Here is a 22,326-nt window from a genome sequence, read left to right on the forward strand (position 1 = left end):
ATGTGTATTGACTTTTTACTTTAACGTATGTAGCTGGTGCTTAAGATGTTTGAATGCTTTGCTTGCTGTGAAATCGAGGCTAGGAAAGGTCTAGAAACCAATAAACAATTGTCTGTATTTAAAAATCTGAGTTGTCGGAACAGAACAATTTGACTGGATTTTGTCTGTAATAATTATGTTATCTTTTATGACATGGTATGGGACGTGTTACTTAAATAATTGGTAATTATAGTTGTTATGGAAACTTCTGGACAATCTGTTTCGTTCAGTGCCGCGCCCCGATGATTCCGCCATCGGTTGGGGTGTGACATGGGAAGATGTTGTCGAGGGGTCGGGCATGCCACATTTATTCCTTTTCTTGTAATTATGTTAGATTTTGCTGCATATTTGCTTCTTTTATTCATTTACGCTCATTTAATCCTGAAAATACAAAAGGAAGACAAAAGCACACTTTTTCCAACATTAGTACTAAAAAAAGGGTTAGTTTTATGCCTCAATTGATGTAATTTATATGTTGCATTTTACACACATCACCCCCAGCGACCCATTTGCCTATCCGGGTTGCGGCCAGCGAGAGATATCAGACCAGAAGCTGTTCTTCTTTGAAAAACAGCTGGCTTGATGGTTTGGGCTGGCTGTTTTCATATTTGGGGACCAAGTGAAGTGTCCTACAAGCTCACTAATTAGTCCTAACACTTGTATGGTGTGGATCATGCCTTGGACAACACATTATCACATGTAATGATCCTAGTGATTCATGAAACACTATAAATACCTCCTTCATTTGCTTCATTCATTGCTCATTTCACGTCTTCTCTATAAACTCTAAGTAGAGGCTACCACATTGTTGGAGACTTCTTACCTAAGTTTTCTTAGTCATCTTTTCATCCTATAACACTTGTAATTGTTCTTCCTAGTCTTGTTTATTTATTTCAAGCTAAAAGTCAAATAGTGTTTGACTTTCGGCTTTGACCATGAATTGGTCAAGACAAGGTTCAATTGAACTTTGCAACGTGATCGTAATCACGATGGTTATAGTCCCTTGCGACTATACCTACTGATTACCACGTTGACTAGTCGAAGTGACGAGTCAAAGTTTAGGTCAAAATGCACGATTATGTGCATTTTGCGACGGAACTATTTTCGGGTATCAAAACACTTTGTTTTGATACGTTTTGATACCAAATCAGTTTTCTAACTTAGTTAAACATGTTTTAACATGTTTAACTTGTCACTTCTAGTTTAGTGCTTGTTTAGGGTCGTAAGTCAAGCGGTCTCGACAACCGCTTTGACTTTCGAACCCGGCCCATTTGGTCGATCATTAGTTTCCGACCAAACATATTTTGTGACCATAGTTGTATAGGGAATAACCTTCCGAGGTTATACCTTATGGTCACTTCGTTTGGTTAGTTGTATGATAAGTAGTTTATATGCCTTAGGAAAATGACCAAAATGCCCTTTATGCGCATAAATTCAATTTAAGCATATGTAACCTAAATTTTGACACTTTAACTGATTGTGCAACATTAATAAACATGTTTAGGCATATAAGACTTATCATAGGACTAGTTAGACCATCTGAACGCGCATTTGCGCAAATGACACGTTAAAGTAGAGTAAACTACCTTAACGGGTCATAACGGGTCAAAAGCACTTAGGATAAAATAATCCCCTCCGTAACCATGAAATGACACTTTTCCCAATTAAGCATCAACTTCGTCTCAACACACCTCTTCATCATTCTCACTAGATTACCTAAACATTGATCAAACGAATCGCCATATACCGAGAAATCATCCATAAAAACCTCCATAGAGCTTTCAACCATGTCTTGAAAGATGGCGATCATACATCGTTGGAATGTAGCCGGAGCGTTACATAGTCCAAAAGGAATGCGTCGGTACGCGTATGTGCCATATGGACATGTAAAAGTCGTCTTCTCTTGGTCTTCCGGCGCGATAGGGATTTGGAAATAGGCGGAAAAACCATCAAGGAAACAATAAAATTGTTGCCCCATGAGACGCTCTAGCATTTGGTCGATAAATGGGAGTGGGAAGTGGTCTTTCTGGGTGGCGTCATTGAGCTTGCGGTAGTCAATACACACACGCCAACCGGTGACCGTACGAGAAGGGATGAGCTCGTTTTTCCCGTTCATGACAACAGTCACCCCCCCCCCCCCTTAGGGACGACTTGAGTAGGACTCACCCAAGAAGAATAGGATATGGGGTAAATCAAGTCGCCTTCCATTAACTTCAACACCTCTTTTCTAACCACCTCTTTTATGTTGGGATTTAGGCACCTTTGAGGTTGCACCACCGGTTTAAACTCATCCTCCATAAGAATACGGTGGGTGCAAAAGGTGGGGCTAATCCCCTTAATGTCGGACAACTTCCAAGCAATAGCCTCCTTGTGCTCCTTTAGCACCTCAACTAACTTCCTCTTCTCCTCCTTCGTCAATTTAGAAGAAATAATGATGGGCATACTCGAATTCTCTCCTAAGAAAACATACTCTAGGTGTCACGGAAGGACCTTAAGCTCTAGGGGTGGAGTATCTACGGGTTTACTCTTACTCCCTTCCTTAATCTCACAAAGCTCTAAGGTTTCGGGGACCCAAGTCGAATCTACCTCCTCACCCTCATCAACAAACTCCTCTTCAACTACTCCCTCACTAACTAGATCGGCTCCACTAATGAAATCTATGCACCTATCAACGCATGAGATGAACGAATCTTGGAAGTAAACGGAGTGACACAGACAACTAGAATCATCACTACCACTAGGGTGTTGCATGGCTCTATCTATCTCAAAGGTAACTATCTCATCGCCCGCACGAAGTGAAATCTTACCGGCAAAGACATCATGACTGCCTTTGCGGTACAAAGGAATGGACGGCCAAGAATGATCGGAACTCTCTCATCGGCCTCCATATCTAGATCCACGAAGTCTACGGGAAACACGAACTTATCTACCTCAAGCAAATTCTCTATGACTCCACGAGTTTCGGGGACCCAAGTCGAATCTACCTCCTCACCCTCATTAACAAACTCCTCTTCAACTACTCCCTCACTAACTAGATCGGCTCCACTAATGAAATCTATGCACCTATCAACGCATGAGATGAACGAATCTTGGAAGTAAACGGAGTGACACAGACAACTAGAATCATCACTACCACTAGGGTGTTGCATGGCTCTATCTATCTCAAAGGTAACTATCTCATCGCCCGCACGAAGTGAAATCTTACCGGCAAAGACATCATGACTGCCTTTGCGGTACAAAGGAATGGACGGCCAAGAATGATCGGAACTCTCTCATCGGCCTCCATATCTAGATCCACGAAGTCTACGGGAAACACGAACTTATCTACCTCAAGCAAATTCTCTATGACTCCACGAGGATATTTAACCGAGCGGTCGGCTAAGGACAATGACATACGCGTGGGTGTAAGCTCTCCTAACCGTAGCTTCTCATAAAGAGAGAACGGCATCAAGTTGATGCTAGCACCTAAGTCGGCTAAGGCATGGGCGGGGTTAACGGCACGCCCGAAGAAGCATGGAATGGTGAATGTACCCGGGTCAGTTAGTTTCTCCGGTAGCTTATTCAAGACCACCGCAGAACAACCTCCGGTCAATAGAATATTTGAAAGCTCACCTATCCTATCCTTACGTTTGAGAAGGTCCTTAAGGAATTTGACGTATTTAGGCATGGACTGTAAGGCTTCGATGAAAGGAAGGTTGATCTTTAATTGCTTAAACATTTCGAGAAATTGCCTATATTCCTTAGCATATTTTTGATGCTTAAGGCGGGCGGGGTATGGGACGTGTGAATGATCAACTAAAGGTGACGACCTAACCCCTACTGGACGTTTTTCAACACTCTTTTCTACTTGAGGCTCCTTGGTGTGTGCGGTACTTGCTGGGTCTAGCCAAATGTGCACCTTACCGAGAGTCTCCATCTATATCTCCTCATCTACCTCTTCTTCTTCTTCCTCTACCTCAACACTCTCTTTAGCTACCTCTCCTAAACTCTTTCCATTACGGGTGGTGATTGCTTTTGCTGAATGGTTAGCCTGGTTACTGTGAGTGTTACCCGAAAACTGACCAGGAGGGTATTCTTGTAATTGCTTAGCTATACCACCTACTGTCCTCTGAAGATCTAAGAGCGCGGATTGTTGATTTTAATATGAAGCTCTTGATTTTTATTTATCTGCTCTTGATTCTTAGCAAAATTACCTAATTTAACTAGGGTTTTCTGGGTAACCTGATCCTTAACTACTAACTGAGCAAGAAGCTCCTCAATCCTCCCCTACCACTAAACTAACCCCCTAAACCTGAACTACCAAACTGACCTCCCTGACTTGACCCTCCACTAACGTATAGACCTGGCCCCCTATTCTGATACTGACTCGATGGAAAACCAGGAGGATTACCGGAAGAGTGGAAATTACCATTATTACTAAGCCAGTTGGAGATATAATTAGGGTTATTATTATTGAAACCTCTAGACTGGCCTGCAATATACTCTACCTGCTCGAGTGTAAGTGTGGGACAATCTATCGTAACGTGGCCTCTCCTACACACTTCACATCTATCTACCTTTTTCTTAATCTCATTAAGCTCCTGTTTGAAAGTTTTCTCCATCCTATCTAAAGCAGCAGCTACCGATGAGTCCAAGCCAACTTGGTGCACCCCTCGAATGGCCGAGGAGGTACTAGTCATAAGTATGGAAGTCTTGTTGGTAGCGCTATAGTCCATGTCGGAATAGGCAAAACTCTCAAATAAATCATTGCACTCAACTACTGTCTTTTTACCCATGAGTTGCCCTCCAGCAGAAGTATTAAACCGGGCTTTGATCTCGGGGGTGAGACCATTATAGTACTTTTCTACGAGTGCCCAATCCGACAAACTATGCTGAGAACAACGAGAAATCAAGGTTTGGAATCTCTCCCAGGCCAGGTGGTAAGGCTCATCAGGCTCCATCCGGAACGAATGGATCTGATCACGTAGATGAGATGCTTTGGCAGGTGGGAAATATTTAGCTAAGAAAGCATCTCATAAACTTGCCCAGGTGGTGAAAGTTCCCGCTGGCTGCGAATCAAACCAGACGGCTACGCGGCCAGTGAGAGAAAATGGGAAAACCTGAAGGTATCGGGCATCAAGATTAACACCTTCGATAGAAAAGGTGCTACACAGGCGGGTAATGCAATTAATATGGGCGGGGGCATCCTCATCATCATGGCCGTGGAATTGGCACGAATTAGTGATGGCCGTCATGATGTAGGATGGGATTTGCCAGGGCCTACCATTGTTTATGTTCGGAAGGGTGATGGGTGAAGTAGCACCGATGAAACTGGTGGTGGCTTGTTCGTAAACGATTCGGTTATTAGCCATTTGGGTAATAGGTGTAGGACTAGGTGTACGGGAACAGGAAGGTAGTGGGGAATTGTGGGGTGACGACTTCGGGGTGAAGTCAAAGGCTGGTGGTTTAGATTGGAGTGTAGAGTCAGAAGTGGCTGAAGATGAAGTAGAAGATTTACTAACCTTTAAACTAGAAGACGAGATGGCAAACTTGTCGATCGGCAGCTTCGGTGGTCCTTGAGAACGTGTATGGGGCATTCACTGCAGAACCGAAAATAAACAAGTAAGACGACTCTAACAAAAGACTCTAAAATAAAATTAAAAAGACACTAGAACTATTTAGACTCCTACGACTCGAAAACACACAAATAGCACGTAATGATATCAGATGAAGTCCAAACAAAGTAATCAACGCAATTGCCAAGACTCCCCGGCAGCGGCGCCAAAAACTTGATGTGCTAAAAAGTAGTTTAATAAAAGTAACTAAATTAACCTAATTCTAGACGCTAACTAATACTCTAAACTCACTAAGAAACACTAAACTACTAACCGGCAAGTGCACTGATCTACTCTAGTATAGCTAATGTAAGTCCGGATATCGAACCCACGAGACTCAACTGAATTACGCTAATGACTTTATCTAGACTGACTCTGACACGACACTTAACTATTTTTATGTTTTAAAGGGGGGGGGGTTCTAAAAATCCTAGGAATGCAATTAAAACTAAATTAATTAACTAAGCTAACTAAACGAATCGCTGTGGACTTTACTCAGATGGTGGAAACACTACCTAGACTGGAATCCTGATTGCTTTTAGTTAAGATTATATTTGGAAGTTGTCTACTATGGAACCGGGATCATGAAATTCTCACCTCTCGGGAAATCTAAAGGACCCCTAACCCTTCTCAAGAGCACGCTATGATACCCTAAAGGTTGTTTAGATTACCTGTTATTAGACTCTTTTTCAAGACACCTAATTGATTTATAAAAGTATCCTACGAGGCTCACTCTCTGTCGAGATCTAAACCAAGGATAGACTTGTTTTCTCAGTTAGACTTGCCAGACATTAGCCAACATGTTTACTCCTAATGAAGCTCCTACTTTTCAGTTTAATGACTTAGACCTAGCAATAACCTCGCACCTTGCAGCTATTGATGATTAGTAGAACACTTGATTTTATGAGATCACCGAATATTACTTCTAAGGTTTGATGGCCACTTAACCTTAAAGATTAAAGATTTATTATGTGATATAGACACTCACCAAAATCTAAAACCTAGCACCACTCTATTATGTGATAAAGATCGTCACCAAAATTCATGCGAAGCAATAATCAATATTCAAACAACATCAAGCATGCAAACACATCTAACCGATAGAACAAGTTGTTTACAATTCATAAATAATCCATAGTTTTCATAAATCCATTATAATAATCAAAAATCATTCATCCAAGTCTAGGTAGTAACACAAGTTTAGCCAATCAAAGTCATGAAAAACATCAAAGACGAAGTATAATCAAGAACACAAAACATGACGGTGAAAGAAAGACGAAAGTAAAGACACCCGAATGGCAAATATGCAACCGAAATGATTCCCGCACTTCGTATCTTCAACCGGTAGCTTCTAGAACTCGAAAACGCCCCAAAAGATCTCTGAATTTCGTCCAAAAGCTTCTTGGTTCGTAACATGTAGGGTTTTGAAAGTTATGATGACTTTATATACGATCCAGGCCCCAGAAACAAGAATTGCCGCACATATACCCTGTCGCGTCGCGTGACGGGTAAAGGTCCCTGTGGTCGCGCAGTGTGACAGCTCCAACTTCATATATATATTATTTTAATCCTCACGGGACGTGACAGCTAAGGCACATAGGCGTGGCGCGACGCGACAGGCCAATTTTCACAGACTCATTCGTCTTTGAAGTAGTTTCAGCATCCCAATGATCCAGAATTCATTCTAACTTGTTTCCCAGCCTTTACCTCTTCGTTTTTCGACATTTTTAGCACTAGAAACCTTGAAATACAAGAATTGATCAAAGTAACGAAATTCTAACTAAATTTAAAACAAACGAATACGAATATGTACAAACTTAACACGATAAATGGATGTATTTTGCAATACATCAGTCTTGTTAATATTACTCCTACTAAAAAGGTAGAAAAGACACCATATGAGATGTCGCATGATAAACCACCTAAAGTCTCTTACCTTCGCATATGGGGATGTAACGCTTATGTTACCAGTGAGTCTTCGGACAAACTTAATCCTCGCAGTGAAAAAGTTGTTTTCATTAGATATGCATATCCGGTTGTTTATTATTTTTATAATCCTGCTGAAAATAGAGTTTTCACTGAGAGTCGAGGAACATTCCTAGAGGATGAGCTTATGGCGCAAGGAATTGGAGATAATCTTGTGGATCTTGAGGAAATTCGAGAACCACAAATTGATCAACCAATATTTGAATCTGCCTCTTAACAAAATATTGTTGAACCTGAACCTGAGAGGATTCAAGAATCTGATGTAACACTAGGCTTCCGTAGAAGTACGAGGGATCGTCATGGTCCTCATAGGTATTTGTGAATGCAGGAATGTCTATCGCCTCCGTCAATCCAGTTCGTAGCAGAATATAGAAGAAAACATGATTTTATTATGTAATATGTAGGGAAAAAGGCAAGGTGGCATTATTGTAAATAAGGAAAACTTCCTTATTGCCTTGGCCTATAAATAGAAACCATAGGGTTATGTTTTAGAACTTTTGCACATTTGGACTTGGGAGAGCTTGGAGCCTAGAGAGAGAAAGTAGAGAGAGAAAGTGCAAAAGGTGATTCAAGGTCCTTGTACGTTTTCATATTATTCAATCGAATCACAGATTATATACGTTCTTGTGTTCGGTCCATACACGTGTATGGATTCCGCACGTCGCACGTGTCTTACGCAATCGTTCGGGAGTCAAAACCGATCCTACAGTATTCACCTAATAGGTATGTCTTGATGATTGATCAAGAAGAGCCCTCAACCTATAAAGCTGCGATTTTAGGTAACGAATCTAAAAAATGGCTTGAAGCCATGGGAGTCGAGATGCAATCCATGTATGACAACCAAGTCTGGGATTTGGTTGAACTTCTGTAACACCCCGAAAACGGGTTTGGTAATTAAATCCCGTTAATACTAAAGACGGGGAAAGTACCGTTAGTGGTAAAAGTAAACTGGCAAGTATTAGGAATTTATTTAAATAATCCTAATATTTATTTAAAGTAAATAAGAGCTTTCAAGAAAATAGGAAGATAAAAGGCCCGATTTAACGGGACTTAAAGTAAAACGGGTTACGACTTCCCGAACGTACTAAGCTAACTAGGAATCCTTCTAACCTAGTTAGGTAGTGACTGATGAGTGGGTTCAAACACTTAAATTATGAACTAAGGAAAATGGAGGGGCCAAAGATGTTAAAATTGAAACTAATGTTGCTAATTCTAATTAAAACAAAAACCAAACACCCCATTTGGGATGTCTGGTCGTACAAGAACAAGCAGGGGCGATCCCCCACTCTCCAAAACCCTCAACATCACTAAACTTTCAAATTGAAGGCTCAATCCAAGCTGAAATCGAAATTGAAGCATAGATTATTGATCCTCATCACAAGAGGATTACAAGGTATGTAAAATTTGATGAAAACTCTCAACTCGAAATTCTCATGAAATTGGGAATTTCTGAAATTTATGGTTGCATGTTAGTTTTATGATGAAATAAGAACAATACAGTGTATAGGGACAAACCCAAGACCAATACAAGTTGAATTCATGTGAAAATCTAGTAAAAATCCATAAACACCATTGTAGGTGATTAGTGAGTTATGTAGATTTTAATAAACACTAGGAAATTGGGTGATATTCTAATGTAATTTGACAATTGTGAAGTGACTTCAGAATTATAGAAGTTAACAACCTTGTAAGATGGTTGATTTATGTGAAATTAGGGCTAACAGATAAGCTAGAGACTTGATAAATAAACATGTAAAATTCTGCCCTTAAAGTGTTTGTAGAAATGCCTCAAAGAAGGCTCGAAACTAGAATTTTTGTAGTTAAAACACCTAATTGTGATGTTTTGGCTATTATGCAAAATGTGATTAAAAAGAGTTCTAAATGTGATAAATGTGGTTAGCACTTTGGTTAAAACGGTGGTCTAAAGATAACGCCTACCGGGTAATTAAATGACGCTAAAACTAATTGATGAACTCGATTATGCAATTAGAATACTAACGGGCATTTGACTTTTAGAAAAAGTCAAACTGACCTACGATGTGATGAATGATAATTAGACATAGAATATAAGTGAGGTGGAATAGTCGTGATTGTTATTGACTAATTTAACCGCCTTGTAAATGATGAATAATAGTTGGCGCTTAAACAAGCCAGGTGAAGCTTGGAGTGAAAGCGGGTCAAACGAGTCAAGCATAGAAGAGCTCGGATGCAAGGTAAGTGAAACTTACACACTTATGTAGAATACTTTTTTACCTTACTAGTAATAAATGCGATAACGATAATAACGAAAATATGGTTTCCGACGCGGTTGGTACGAGTCGGAACATATAAGGATGATAAAAACCATGGTTTATGGTAAAGAGGGTGAATCGGTAAATTGGTCATGTAATGACTAAGAGATTATGAGTTTTGATAAGATTACCTTGTAGTGTAATCTAATATTGAGACAATGGGTAAAAATGGAAATTTAATCTAGTGTTGATTAATGTAAATTGACAATAAAAGGATACCCATGGCGTAAGCCGAAATAGGGTCAAAATTGTAAGAAATGAGTTAAAAAGAAAAGAAGGGGTCAAGAGGCAACATCCGAAATGGGTCGGATGTGTAAATTGGAAATTGAAAACCCCGTTTTACTACATATGTAAATGTTCGGTCATATGAGCCAAACAGGTCAAATGGTGGTGATAACACCATTTGACAATAATGACTAATGTTGGTTGTCAAGTCCTATGTAAACAGGAATGAGTAGCAATTTTGGGATAATTGCGACGCTATAGAATATTGGTTAATAAAAGCGAGGTGTAAACGGGTCTATACGTTGATCCGAGCCAGGTACGCATAAATAAGTTGTAGTAAGATGTGCAATTTGGTCAAATATTAGTAGAAGTCCTTCATCGTAAAAATGAAGGATTAAATGTGACCAAAAAGCCCTTGATGGGTAAACCGGGTAAACAACCCTTAGAGGTTGTTTAGAAACTCATATTATGATTATTGTAACCTTTAGATGCGTATAAAAGTTGTAGGCGTGACTTTCAAAGGTTAAATGCCTTAAAATGCTTCTTGCCATAAAATCTCTTATCCGAGGGGTAAAACTCGGAATATATAGATATCCACATTAGATCCAACACACTTATAGTTGTAGTGGAAGATTATAGGATAAGAAATGTGGTGATGAAATGTTAGAAGCAATCAGAAGCGATTTTAGGCTCGAAAGTGCTTAAATACCCTTAACGGGTCAAAATAAGCATACGAGCGAAAACGGGTTTAAATTGTGTAACAAACCTATGAATAGAACCTAATATGGTAGGTAACATTAATTTGAAGAAGTGTATGTGATATAGGAATCAAACAAATACGTTTGTTTGATAAAATGCATAAACGGGTTAAAATTCGGTAAAAAGGTGATGAGTCGAAGGCTTAAAAGTCTAAAAATTTATTTTTTTGGATGTTGGGTTTCAACTCCATAAGATGGAGGATTAAATTACGAACGCGTAGGAAAAAGAATCGGGTAAAACGGATCAATAACGAAGAAGTTATGGCCGTTTCCGTAAAAACTAGCATAGCTGAACTGAGCTGCAGATCTGCTGGAAAACAGTCTCCCTCGCGTGGCGCGACGGAGCAACTGGGTTCCTTCGCGTGGCGCGAAAAACCCTGTTTTGGCGAAAATTTTTTATTTTAATCAGTTTCGCTTCCCAGACTCGTTTAAATACGTTTTAAGTTACGTATGACTAATCCAACTCATGTTTTATGAGTTTCAGGTATAATTTTAGCACCGGAGGACGATCAAGCACAACGAAGAACCGAACACGATCAAGATATAAGCTTCCGCACTTTGTATCGTTGTTATGTAAAATGACGAACTCACCCATAATATGTTGTATAGTTTTTAATTCTGTAAATAAATTTTAATGAACTCGTATTTTCAATGTATTTGAAATCATAATTACTCGTTTGTTTTCGTAAATTATACGAAAACCTTTAAATAATAATAAGGGTGTTACAACTTCCTCCCGAATGTCGGACTGTAGGAAGTGAATAGGTTTTTAAGTTGAAAACAGACATGGATGGAAATGCACAAACCTATAAGGCTTGGTTGGTTGCTAAACGTTTTATTCATACTCAAGGAGTTGATTATGAGGAAACCATCTCGCCAGTAGCCATGCTTAAGTCTATTAGAATTCTACTTGCCATAGCTGCGTATTATGACTACGAGATATGGCAAATGGATGTCAAAACCGCATTCCTAAATGGACACCTTACAGAAGATGTCTATACGGAGCAGCCTGAAGGTTTTGTAGATCCTAAGAATCCTGAGAAAGTTTGCAAGTTAAATAAATCCATTTATGGATTGAAACAAGCATCTCGAAGCTGGAGTCTTCGTTTTGATCATAAAATCAAAAAGTTTGGTTTCATTAAAAACGAAGATGAGCCGTGTGTTTACAAGAAGGCAGGTGGGAATTCTATTACTTTTCTAATCTTGTATGTAGATCACATACTTCTCATTGGAAACAATATCCCCATGCTGCAGGACGTTAAATCCTGGCTTGGTAAATGTTTCTCAATGAAGGATCTTGGAGAAGATGCTTATATTCTAGGAATAAAGATTTATAGAGATAGATCTAAGCGGCTACTTGGACTTAGTCAAAGTACATATATTGATAAGGTCATTCGGCGTTTTTCGATGTAAGATTCCAAGAAGGGTCTCTTGCCAATGGCAAGTGGAACCGTATTGAATAGTCATCTGTGTCCCAAATTGGACAAAGATAAAGAGGATATGAAAAAGGTTCCATATGCCTCTGCTATCGGTTCCATCATGTATGCCATGTTATGTACTAGACCGGACGTATCGTATGCTCTGAGCTTGACTAGCAGATATCAACAGAATCCTGGTAAAAGTCACTAGATTGCTGTGAAAAAATATCCTAAAGTACTTAAAAAGAACTAAGGATATGGTTCTGATATTTGGCGGTTTGGAAGAAGAGATGAAAGTAAAGTGTTACACTGACACAAGGTTCCAAACGGATCGTGACGATTCACGATCTCAAACAGGCTATGTTTTTACTTTAAATGGTGGTGCTATAACTTGGAAGAGTTCTAAGCAAAGCGTGGTGGCCCAATCGTCCACTGAATCAGAATATATAGCGGCTTCAGAAGCTGCTAAGGAGGTTGTTTGGATGAAAAAGTTCATTGCTGATCTCGGAGTTATACCAAGCATACAGAAGCCTATCGAGATATTTTGCGACAATACAGGTGCAATTGCTCAGGCAAAGGAACCAAGGTCGCATCACAGCACAAAGCATATTCTCAGAAAATTCCACGACATACGGGAAGTTTTGGAAAGAGGAGACATCGTAGTAGAGAAAATTCATACTGATCAGAATCTAGCGGACCCGTTTACTAAGCATGTGCCTCAAGTGAGACACGAGAAGCATGCTGATTGTATAGGTCTTAGATATGCTAGACAGTGGGTCTGATTTTGTAATCTAGTAATTTGGTGCATTTTGAACTGTAAACAGTATTTTATGTTTATTTGAATTTAATGGTTGAATGTCTTTTGAACTACTCTATCTGTGTTCAAATATTAGTACGTAAACATCTATGAATATTGTATTCTAAAATTTCTGTAGTCTATCAGATTCGTGAGAACCAATCTGGTAAAAGACTATTGTGAATTAGATGGTTGATCCGTATAATGGATACTCAAAGTGTTGAGAACCATATTCACTAATATGATTAGTTGAATCATATTGGGTGTAACTCATTTCAAAATGATCTTCATGGATCTTAGTCATAAGACGTTTTGAATAGGTACGATCATTGTATCCTTAGACCTGCGGTACATACTAGAACTAACTTAAATGAATGGTTGCTCTTTGATTCTATCTAACGTTGTATGTAACTGGCAGTAATAAAGATAGTTTTGGGAATGATCTGAAGTTTAGTGGGAGTTGTTTGTGGAGTTGTGATTATAGATAAGTCTAATTTAACGGTGTTTTAATTGTTAATCACCAGATCATGAAATAATAAGCATAATAAAAGAAATGAGTAATTATTTAGAATAATTACGAAGAGCCGTATTAATATTATAATTAATTTGTTAATTATAATTAATATTAAATAATTAAAATGAATGAGACAATTGTTAAATTATAAGATAATTATGTGGAGTTGTGATTATATATAAGTCTAATTTACAACAATTCTATGCAATGAAAGTTGAACTTTTTGCTTCTTATATTGTAAGGTAGTTTAGAATAAACCATGTGCTCCATTGACTTTTTACAGGCATCTATCCCAAAACCCTCACCAACCTCCTACTTCACAGGAGGTTTCTATCTTCCCTAAATCGCAGGCGGCACCGAATTCGTTCTCCACATCGCCAAACCACCGTCGTCACCATAATCACCATCACTTGCTGCACCACGGATGTCATCATGATGCTGCACCACCACCCTTGAACCCCATCTATTTCAATCTAAGCCCTAATCGAACATTGGAGTTTCGGAATCGCCTTCAATCGAAGACCTGTCGGCATCTTCCACAAACACAGGCGACCTACACCAACACTGTGAACCTCCACCTCCATACTCACCTCCTCTAACAAAGATGTTGTTCATGATTGATAAGTTGCTCATGATACAAGTTGCATACAAGCTATCTCAGTTTAGATTTATGTCATAATTTGTTCAATGTAGTTCAATTTTCAATGTTTTGGGTAAAGTTTTGCAGTTAACTTGATTAATTGTAGAAAACCTAAAACTACGGATTTATGAATGTGTTCTTCCCTTCCCCAAAAAAAAAATTATATATTGTATTTTTATGTTGTTAGCAATTAATCTTAAAAGGGATGATCGTTTGTCTGTTAAGGTGTTGTTTATCATGTTCAAGTAACCAGATTCCTCACATTGGTCCAATGCATATCAAATTAAAGAATTCGGACTGTCTTGATCTTGCTGATGTTCCTTCTGGTGGTGGTGTTTGGGGTTTATTGAGCATACGCTTACGAAATTTGATACGGTGGTGTCTCATGTTATATAATGTAGTAAGGGTGGGGGGTATGGTTAATCACTTTAGGGTGATTGAGTGATTCTCTACCCAATAATATTATGCCATGTCAACTCCCATTCCACTCCCCATTTTGCACTCAATCACTAGGTATGGTTAATCACTCTAGGGTGTTTGAGTTATATATTTTTTGATTGGTTCTTCTCTCCTCTCTCTCTCCTCCATCACTCTTCTCCTCCTTCGTTGACTATTCACCAATTTCTCACCCTCTCTCCTACTCAAACACCCTAACTCAACCATGGGGGTATGGTCACTGATTGGTGACACCCACTCAATTACCCACTCCCCGCACATCATACCCCCACCCTAATACAAATTGACGCGAACCCGCGCGTTGCGGCAGGATGTTGATTTTTTAGCACTGGGTAAAAGCAATGGATCATCTGTACAGCTCGACTCTGTTCTGATTCTGACCAAAAGCTACTCCTAAACGTTTCTTTATTTTCATGTAGTGGACATATATTGGTTTGTAACTAAAGTAGAGGTTACAACAATTTTTATCAGGTAACGTTTTACTCTTACATATGAAGTTGGAGTATTTAGAACTTTTAGTTAGCATTATTAACTAAATTTTTTGCATGCTACCTTAAGAAGTGTATTTTAGTTACAGTTTTAGCATTATTAACTAATTTTTTATAGGTTGTCATCATCATAAACACGGCGCGTCGGCTGACGAAAGTGATGATTAGGGCTTCGACAATAACTTTTCCGATCAGATTCCAGTTGCTCTGACCACCAGTCCTCACCCTGCATGTGATGTCTTCATATATATTGGCAACAATACGGTACGTATTGATTATTCCCCATCATATCCGATAATGGATTCCTAGAGGTCCTGGTTGAGTGGTTAATCGGTTAAGTGGTTAATTAGTGCTTAAAATGAAGTGATAATGAATTTGAACTTTATAGGTCCTGTGGTTGGAGAAATAACATTTGTGAAGCACCGTCTGTTTGAACCAAGTGGTAGGTTTTGGTGGAGAATGATTATAGCTGGAACAAAGGTATACAAAATGACAGAATGCCTAGATCTTTTTGTTTTTTATTGAGGATTTTTTTAAAGTTAAGGTTGCTTTTGTGTTGACTGGTGCATTTATTTACAGTGTGATCATGTTTGTTGTTTAATTCATCAACAATTCCTTGGTAAGCTTGGTTATTCTCCATTTCATCATCATTAGGTTAACAAGCCTTGCTTTAAGTTTATGATATCTTTCTGGAATTAAGATGTATTACGATTTGGTATCACATGAAAAATCTTTTACCACTAAATCGAAATTTAGGTTTTAGTGTTCTTGGGTAAACTTGGGGATTTTGAAATTTGATATTATATCATTAGTTATATATATTGTTGGAATGATCACATGAAACATGATTAAATCAATGGAATTAAGTTTTATAATAAAATAAGCAATTATATAATTGTAAGAATGATCATTTTAAACATGTCAAGGGGTCGGAACAATGTTTGTAAGGTACTAAACTAGACATTTGGGTGAACGTAATATTAAAAACACATTGACTTTTGTAGAACTTCAACCAAAGGAAGGAAAAGAACATCATATAGTAGCACTAAAGGATCAAGGTAAGTACAAACCCTTGGTTTTATGAAGCATGCATCTTAAATTATTTGGATTATGGTTATTGAAGAATGATTATGATGTTCTAGAAAGATTCTAATCTGTTAGTTATTAAAAAGTGAACTTTGTAACTGGAACTTCGTGCATTTATAGTAACATTTTTTAATATTAAATTTGCTGAATTAAAGTTTGTATTTAAGGCTGTTCAGGGCATGTTATACAATCATATATAGCTGAGAAATACAGTTGTAAATGGCTGTGAAAAATGGTTGTAGATGGCTGGTAATGATATATTTATTGACCTTTCATTATTTGATTTTAGTAAGGACATAGTAACTTATTCCTAGCAAATTTGTCACTTGATATTGAATATATAAAATTCTATAAATCTTAGGAGTTTGCCATTTTGAGCATGCTACTAAAAAAGATGTTGTTTGATCAAATATATGTAATCATACAGGTATTAGTTGATGGGCTAGGCACAGAGCCAGAAGTACTATTTTGTTTTCCACATGCTTGACCTTATTTTAGTTCAATAGTAAGAACACCACATGTGCTTGAATTTTAGTTTAAACAATTGTTATAGCGCAATTTTGACTGAATTCCTACCGGTTTTGGGGACTTTAGTTGCTTGTTAAAGAAACAATTATTGGATTAATTTGTTATCAACATGTGTTTATTAGTGTACACAATTATTAATATACATATAACATTGTAATTGTAGTTACTGCTTACTACGAAGTTATGATCCGGAGAATATTTTTAACCGTAGTTTGCTGATTGACTACACGTTAACGTGTAGTCAATTTCGTTGCCCGTGGCACAACGCGCGCGTGGCACTTTTCTAGTTAGATTACAATTCTTATCTAAGTTTTAAAACTAAAGATATATGTATATCTTTAATTAAAAGACTTCAGAACTAATTTTAATATATCTTGTAATTTGATATATATCATAACCTCTCTGTACGTTGGTTGAGGAAAAGGTACTAAACAACTAGGTTATTGCTCGCGTAAAACGCGGTTTCAACCAAAAACTGTTGGACCGTGTTCCGACCCTGAATAGTCAGTAGAGAACGTTCATCTTCACATACGAAGGCGGAATCAACGTAAATGAAGTTACAACAGCTTTCCTATTCAATTCCTTCTCTTTTATTACTTTCTGAAGTAAATTTGACAGAGTTCCGTTACACAAGCAAAATCCTAGATCCCGTTCCACTGAACAACTGATCAGGTATTTATAGTGTGAGTAGGTTCGCTCATATGGACTGCCATATGAGCGGATCTACCAACTTGACATAAAAGCGGACCTACCTGATTACCATATAAGCGAACCTGATTAAGACCCTATGAGCGGACCTACATCTAACATGTTCACAAAAGCGAACCTAACAACATATAATCTAATTTTGACATTCTAGATCCTACGTTGACCTATCTTGACCTAAGACGTAATCCAGACGAAGTCAACAGACATTCCATGCATCAACAGACTCCCCCTTGGATGTTGACGTAGTTTTCAGCTCCTGAGTCTTCAGTCTTGGTCTTTTCTCCAACTCTCTGTCTTCTCATCAAAAGCATTCTTCACAGGTTCCGAATCACAACCTAACTCCATCTTTAAACTCCCCTTTAGCTGTTGATCCAGACTCCCCCTTTCACAGACTCCCCCTCTCAGTATGCTAGAATCTGAGAAATCTGGCTCAAGCTTTGACAGTTAGCTTCCATTGGGAATAATGAAGTCCAAACCTGTTACTCAACCAATAACATTACAATTCTATCTTTTCAACAAATAAATCACCAACACAATCAGCTTCAGAAATCCACTCAAGTATTCAGGTCCAAATTAGTGACCCTGATACTCAATTAATCTACCAAGTTCAACTTAATGACCTTGGTTGATCATTTGACGAATCAAACTGATTTTATAAAAACATTTTCACATTTTCTAAAACAATGTAACAAGCATCAACTTAATGAACTTGTTTTAACTTTGAAAACATCTCAATCTCTGACAAAGTAAGCTCTCCTCATTCTTCAGCTCAGAATCTCCTGCATCTGCTTCAAATCTCGAGAATCAGACAATCAACTTTCCACTCTGGTTTGTCTAAACTAAAGCAGAAATGTAAAATCTTTTTGGATTTTATAATGTGTTCTAAACTAAGAAATGAAATAACAGAAAACTTAAATTGCAAAAAAATAAAGAAATTGAACTATATACAAACTTATTTTTGGCGAGCGTGTCAGGGAATCATATCAGCTTTTCAAACAAATTACTAGTACCGTTAAGCTTAATTACATGCTCAGACTTAAACAATTCACCTCGATTGTCGATATACTGATCCATCTTAAATTCTCACACATATTTCAATCTATTCAGGATACGATTTAGATGTTTTATGAACTTAGCTCAATTCATGTGTCCCACCTCTTGAATATACTCCCGTATCCAGAATCCCAATATTTAGTCTTATAGGTAAGTATACTACAATGATATCTGTACATAAATTAGGTACGCGAGGGCCGAGGGATCTCAGGTCGATACTTCCGTATACGCAGAGAGATATCAGCTTCGACTTTTCAGTATGTCCCCTTTAGAGGATCTTTTAGCTACAACAGCAGCGACTATCAATTTTATTATTTCATCTGCATGCTGAGGGTTTATGTTGTGTTTCAAGCAATTGGTGAAAGTATTAGCCAAGGACTAGGTCAGAACTTCCGTTCAGCAGAAGTCCCGGAATAATACCCCAGACATCATTGAGTATAAAAACCTAGTATATCAGAATACGAGACATTTCAAACGAAATTTCAGGGGTTACCTATATATCCAAGTAGTGTTCCCCACGAATTTCACAAGTTTGAAATTTTAGGTTTATATCCCGAATAAATCTACTAAATGTGCGAAAACCTATCGACACATCATTAGTGAGATTGTTTAACTCATTTAGACTTTACAAATCTTTAGCATACTGTAATTGTCTAGCCGATGTACTATCATTTTCCCTATATACACAAGCTCTTTTTCAGATTTTATCATGTTTTTGTATTTTTGCATTTTTTACTGTTTTTGTATTTTCTGAAAATATATCCATATACAACTAACTATACTCCCCCTAAATACCAAAACAAGTAAAAAAGCGACAAACCATTGCAGATTGTTTCTCGTCTTCATCCGCAACAGTACTCTCATCAACGCTCACAATTCCATCCGACACCGAAAGCAATTTCATACCATTAAGTTTTAACAAATAATGAAACCGATTTTTATCAAAAGCTTTGGTATGCAAATCAGCTTTTTGTTCGTCAGTGTGGATTTTCTCAATTCGTATCAACTTTTTCTCGAAGCAATCACGAATAAAGTGATGACTAATTTCTATATGTTTAGTTTTAGCGTGATGTACTGGATTTTTAGTTATATTTATTGCGGCCTCATTATCAACAAACAGAGGTGTGTTAAGAAACTGCAATCCGTAGTTGTGCATCTGTTGCTGTATCCACAGGATCTGAGAGCAGCAACTGCTAGCAGAAACGTACTCCGCTTCACATGTAGATAACGCCACAGACGTTTGTTTCTTACACTGCCAGGTAACCAATCTAGGTCCAAAGAACTGGCATCCTGCAGTTGTTAATTTCGTGTTGACTTTGCAGCTTCCGAAATCCGAATCGGAATACCCTTCGAGCGTAAAATCGCCTTTTCTAGGATACCACAACCCCAATGTGGGTGTTCCTTTCAAGTAACGGAATATCCTCTTGACAATGATCATGTGCGAAGCTCTCGGGTTAGATTGATATCTTGCTGCGAGGCACGTTGGGTACATGATATCAGGACGTGAAGCAGTTAGATACATCAAAGAACCTATCATGGAATGGTAGAACGTTTCATCAGCCCTGTCTCCGGTGAGATCTGGGTGAATCCCATGATTTGTCGCAAGTGGGGTAGCAGCTGGAGTAGAACTTGACATTCCAAATTTCTCTAGAATATCATGCACGTACTTCGTCTGGTGAATGAAAATTCCCTCAGGAAGCTGTTCAACTTGTAAACCCAGAAAGAATTTCATCTCCCCCATTGATGACATCTCGAATTTTTGCTTCATCACCTGTTTGAAATCTTTGCACAATTTCTCATTTGTTGACCCAAAAATTATATCGTCTACATAAATCTGAACGATCAGAAGATGTCCGTCGACCTCTTTAGTGAAGAGAGTGGCATCCACTTTCCCTCTGATAAAGCTGTTAGCGAGTAGGTGTTGAGACAAAGTCTCGTACCAGGCTCTCGGTGCCTGATGTAGACCATACAACGCTTTGTCCAGCAGATAAACTTTGTTCTTGTGGATTGGGTCAGTAAAGCCCGGCGGCTGACCGACATAAACCTCCTCTTTGACCTTCCCATAAAGAAACGCCGATTTAACATCCAACTGATACACTTTGAAGTTCTTCCAAGACGCAAATGCTAGGAAAATTCTGATAGCCTCTAGTCGTGCTACAGGAGCATAGACTTCTGTAAAATCAATCCCCTCCTGTTGACTAAAGCCCTGAACAACGAGGCGAGCTTTGTTCCTTACAACCACTCCTCTATCGTCTCTCTTACACTTGAATACCCATTTTGTATTGATTTTCCTTTGACCATCCGGCAAATCCACTAACTTCCACACTCCTAACTTTTCAAACTCACTTAACTCTTCTTGCATCGCTATGACCCAAGAGTCTTCAGTAAGCGACTCTTTGTAAGTTCTCGGTTCGACCTGCGAGATAAAACAACTTAATGAAAATTCAGTTTGTAAAGGTGCTACTGTAGAATAAAAACATGTTAAGCCCTGGTCTATTTGACGTCTTGTACGAACGCCTGAATGCAGTTCTCCTATGATCAACTCCTCTGGATGATAAGAAAGAGTTCGCGGCATCACTTCGCTTGGAACATCAACATTTCCCTCCAGATTAATAACATTCTGTTCTGCATCTTGTTCACCAACTTGGTTTGTTTGACTTGATAACTGGATCTGCTCCCCCTCAGAGTCTGAATCACCATGATCAAAAACAGGCATGTTTTCAGCTTCTTGATTATCATTCATCTCTGACTGATTACCAGGAGCAACTTCATCATCATGTTCACCAGCATTGCTAGGACCTGCTTCATCATCATTTGAAGTTTCCCGAGGTCTTCTAGAATACTCCGCTGGGAACCTGAGCTGCGACTCATACTCTCGCAAAATATCTAGCTCATCAAAGAAATCTTCGTCTTCCTCTGATTCTTCTCTCATGTCAAATGAATTCCAAAGTTTATCATAATAATAACGCCATGAATCACCAGGATTCTGTGGCGGCATAGTGTAACCTTGACATTCAACATTCGCTGCTTCAATAATACGCTTCTCATTTGGAACAAAGACACGTCGCATTGGATTGGCATAACCAACAAAAATTTCCTCAATGCACTTCGGACCAAACTTTCCATGAGGCTCTATAACCATACAGGGTGACCCGAACGGTTCTAGATACTTCAAATTCGGCTTGCGGTTATTGATTAGCTCAAAACACGTCTTGTTGAACTTCTTGACAGTAAGAACCCTGTTGAGAGTATAGCATGCGGCAGAAACAGCTTCAGCCCAAAAATTAATCGGTAACTTTGAATCTGCGAGCATAGTTCTAGCCGTCTCGATTAGCGTCCGATTTTTGCGTTCTGCGACTCCATTCTGCTGCGGAGTGTACGGAGCACTAAACTCATACAGTATACCTCTTTCATCACAAAATTCTTCCATCTTACTGTTTTTGAATTCAGTACCATTATCACTTCTAATTCTACTGATAGGCCTTTGGTACAGATTCTCAATTCTCTTAAACAACGCCATCAAACTGTCAAATGTTTCGTCTTTCGATTTCAAGAATGAAACCCATGAAAGTCTGGAAATATCATCAGTCACGACCAAACAGTAGTAATCTCCTGTAATACTCTTGACATTCACTAGACCAAACAAATCCATATGAAGTCTTTCCAATGGTCTTGAAACTGAATTGACTTGCTTTGTAGGGTGTGACTTTTTCTTCTGTTTGCCTTTGACACAACTAATGCACTCC

At 38.5% G+C, this 22,326-nt stretch overlaps 1 protein-coding gene across 1 annotated transcript; it reads right to left on the minus strand.

Annotated features, from left to right (window-relative positions):
• Window positions 1–3,211: 3,211 nt before the first annotated feature.
• Window positions 3,212–3,955, minus strand: LOC110933268. The gene has a single exon (XM_022176498.1). The coding sequence runs from the start codon at window positions 3,953–3,955 to the stop codon at window positions 3,212–3,214; it is 744 nt and encodes a 247-aa protein (XP_022032190.1).
• Between the last annotated feature and the right edge of the window lie 18,371 nt (window positions 3,956–22,326).

The sequence above is a fragment of the Helianthus annuus genome, chromosome 4 (assembly GCF_002127325.2).
Source record: "Helianthus annuus cultivar XRQ/B chromosome 4, HanXRQr2.0-SUNRISE, whole genome shotgun sequence".
In the NCBI taxonomy this organism is placed as follows: domain Eukaryota; kingdom Viridiplantae; phylum Streptophyta; class Magnoliopsida; order Asterales; family Asteraceae; genus Helianthus; species Helianthus annuus.

Bases quoted from the DNA above. Each gene is read 5' to 3' on its own strand.
- LOC110933268 (XM_022176498.1), bottom strand. From the start codon at position 3,955: ATGGAGACTCTCGGTAAGGTGCACATTTGGCTAGACCCAGCAAGTACC.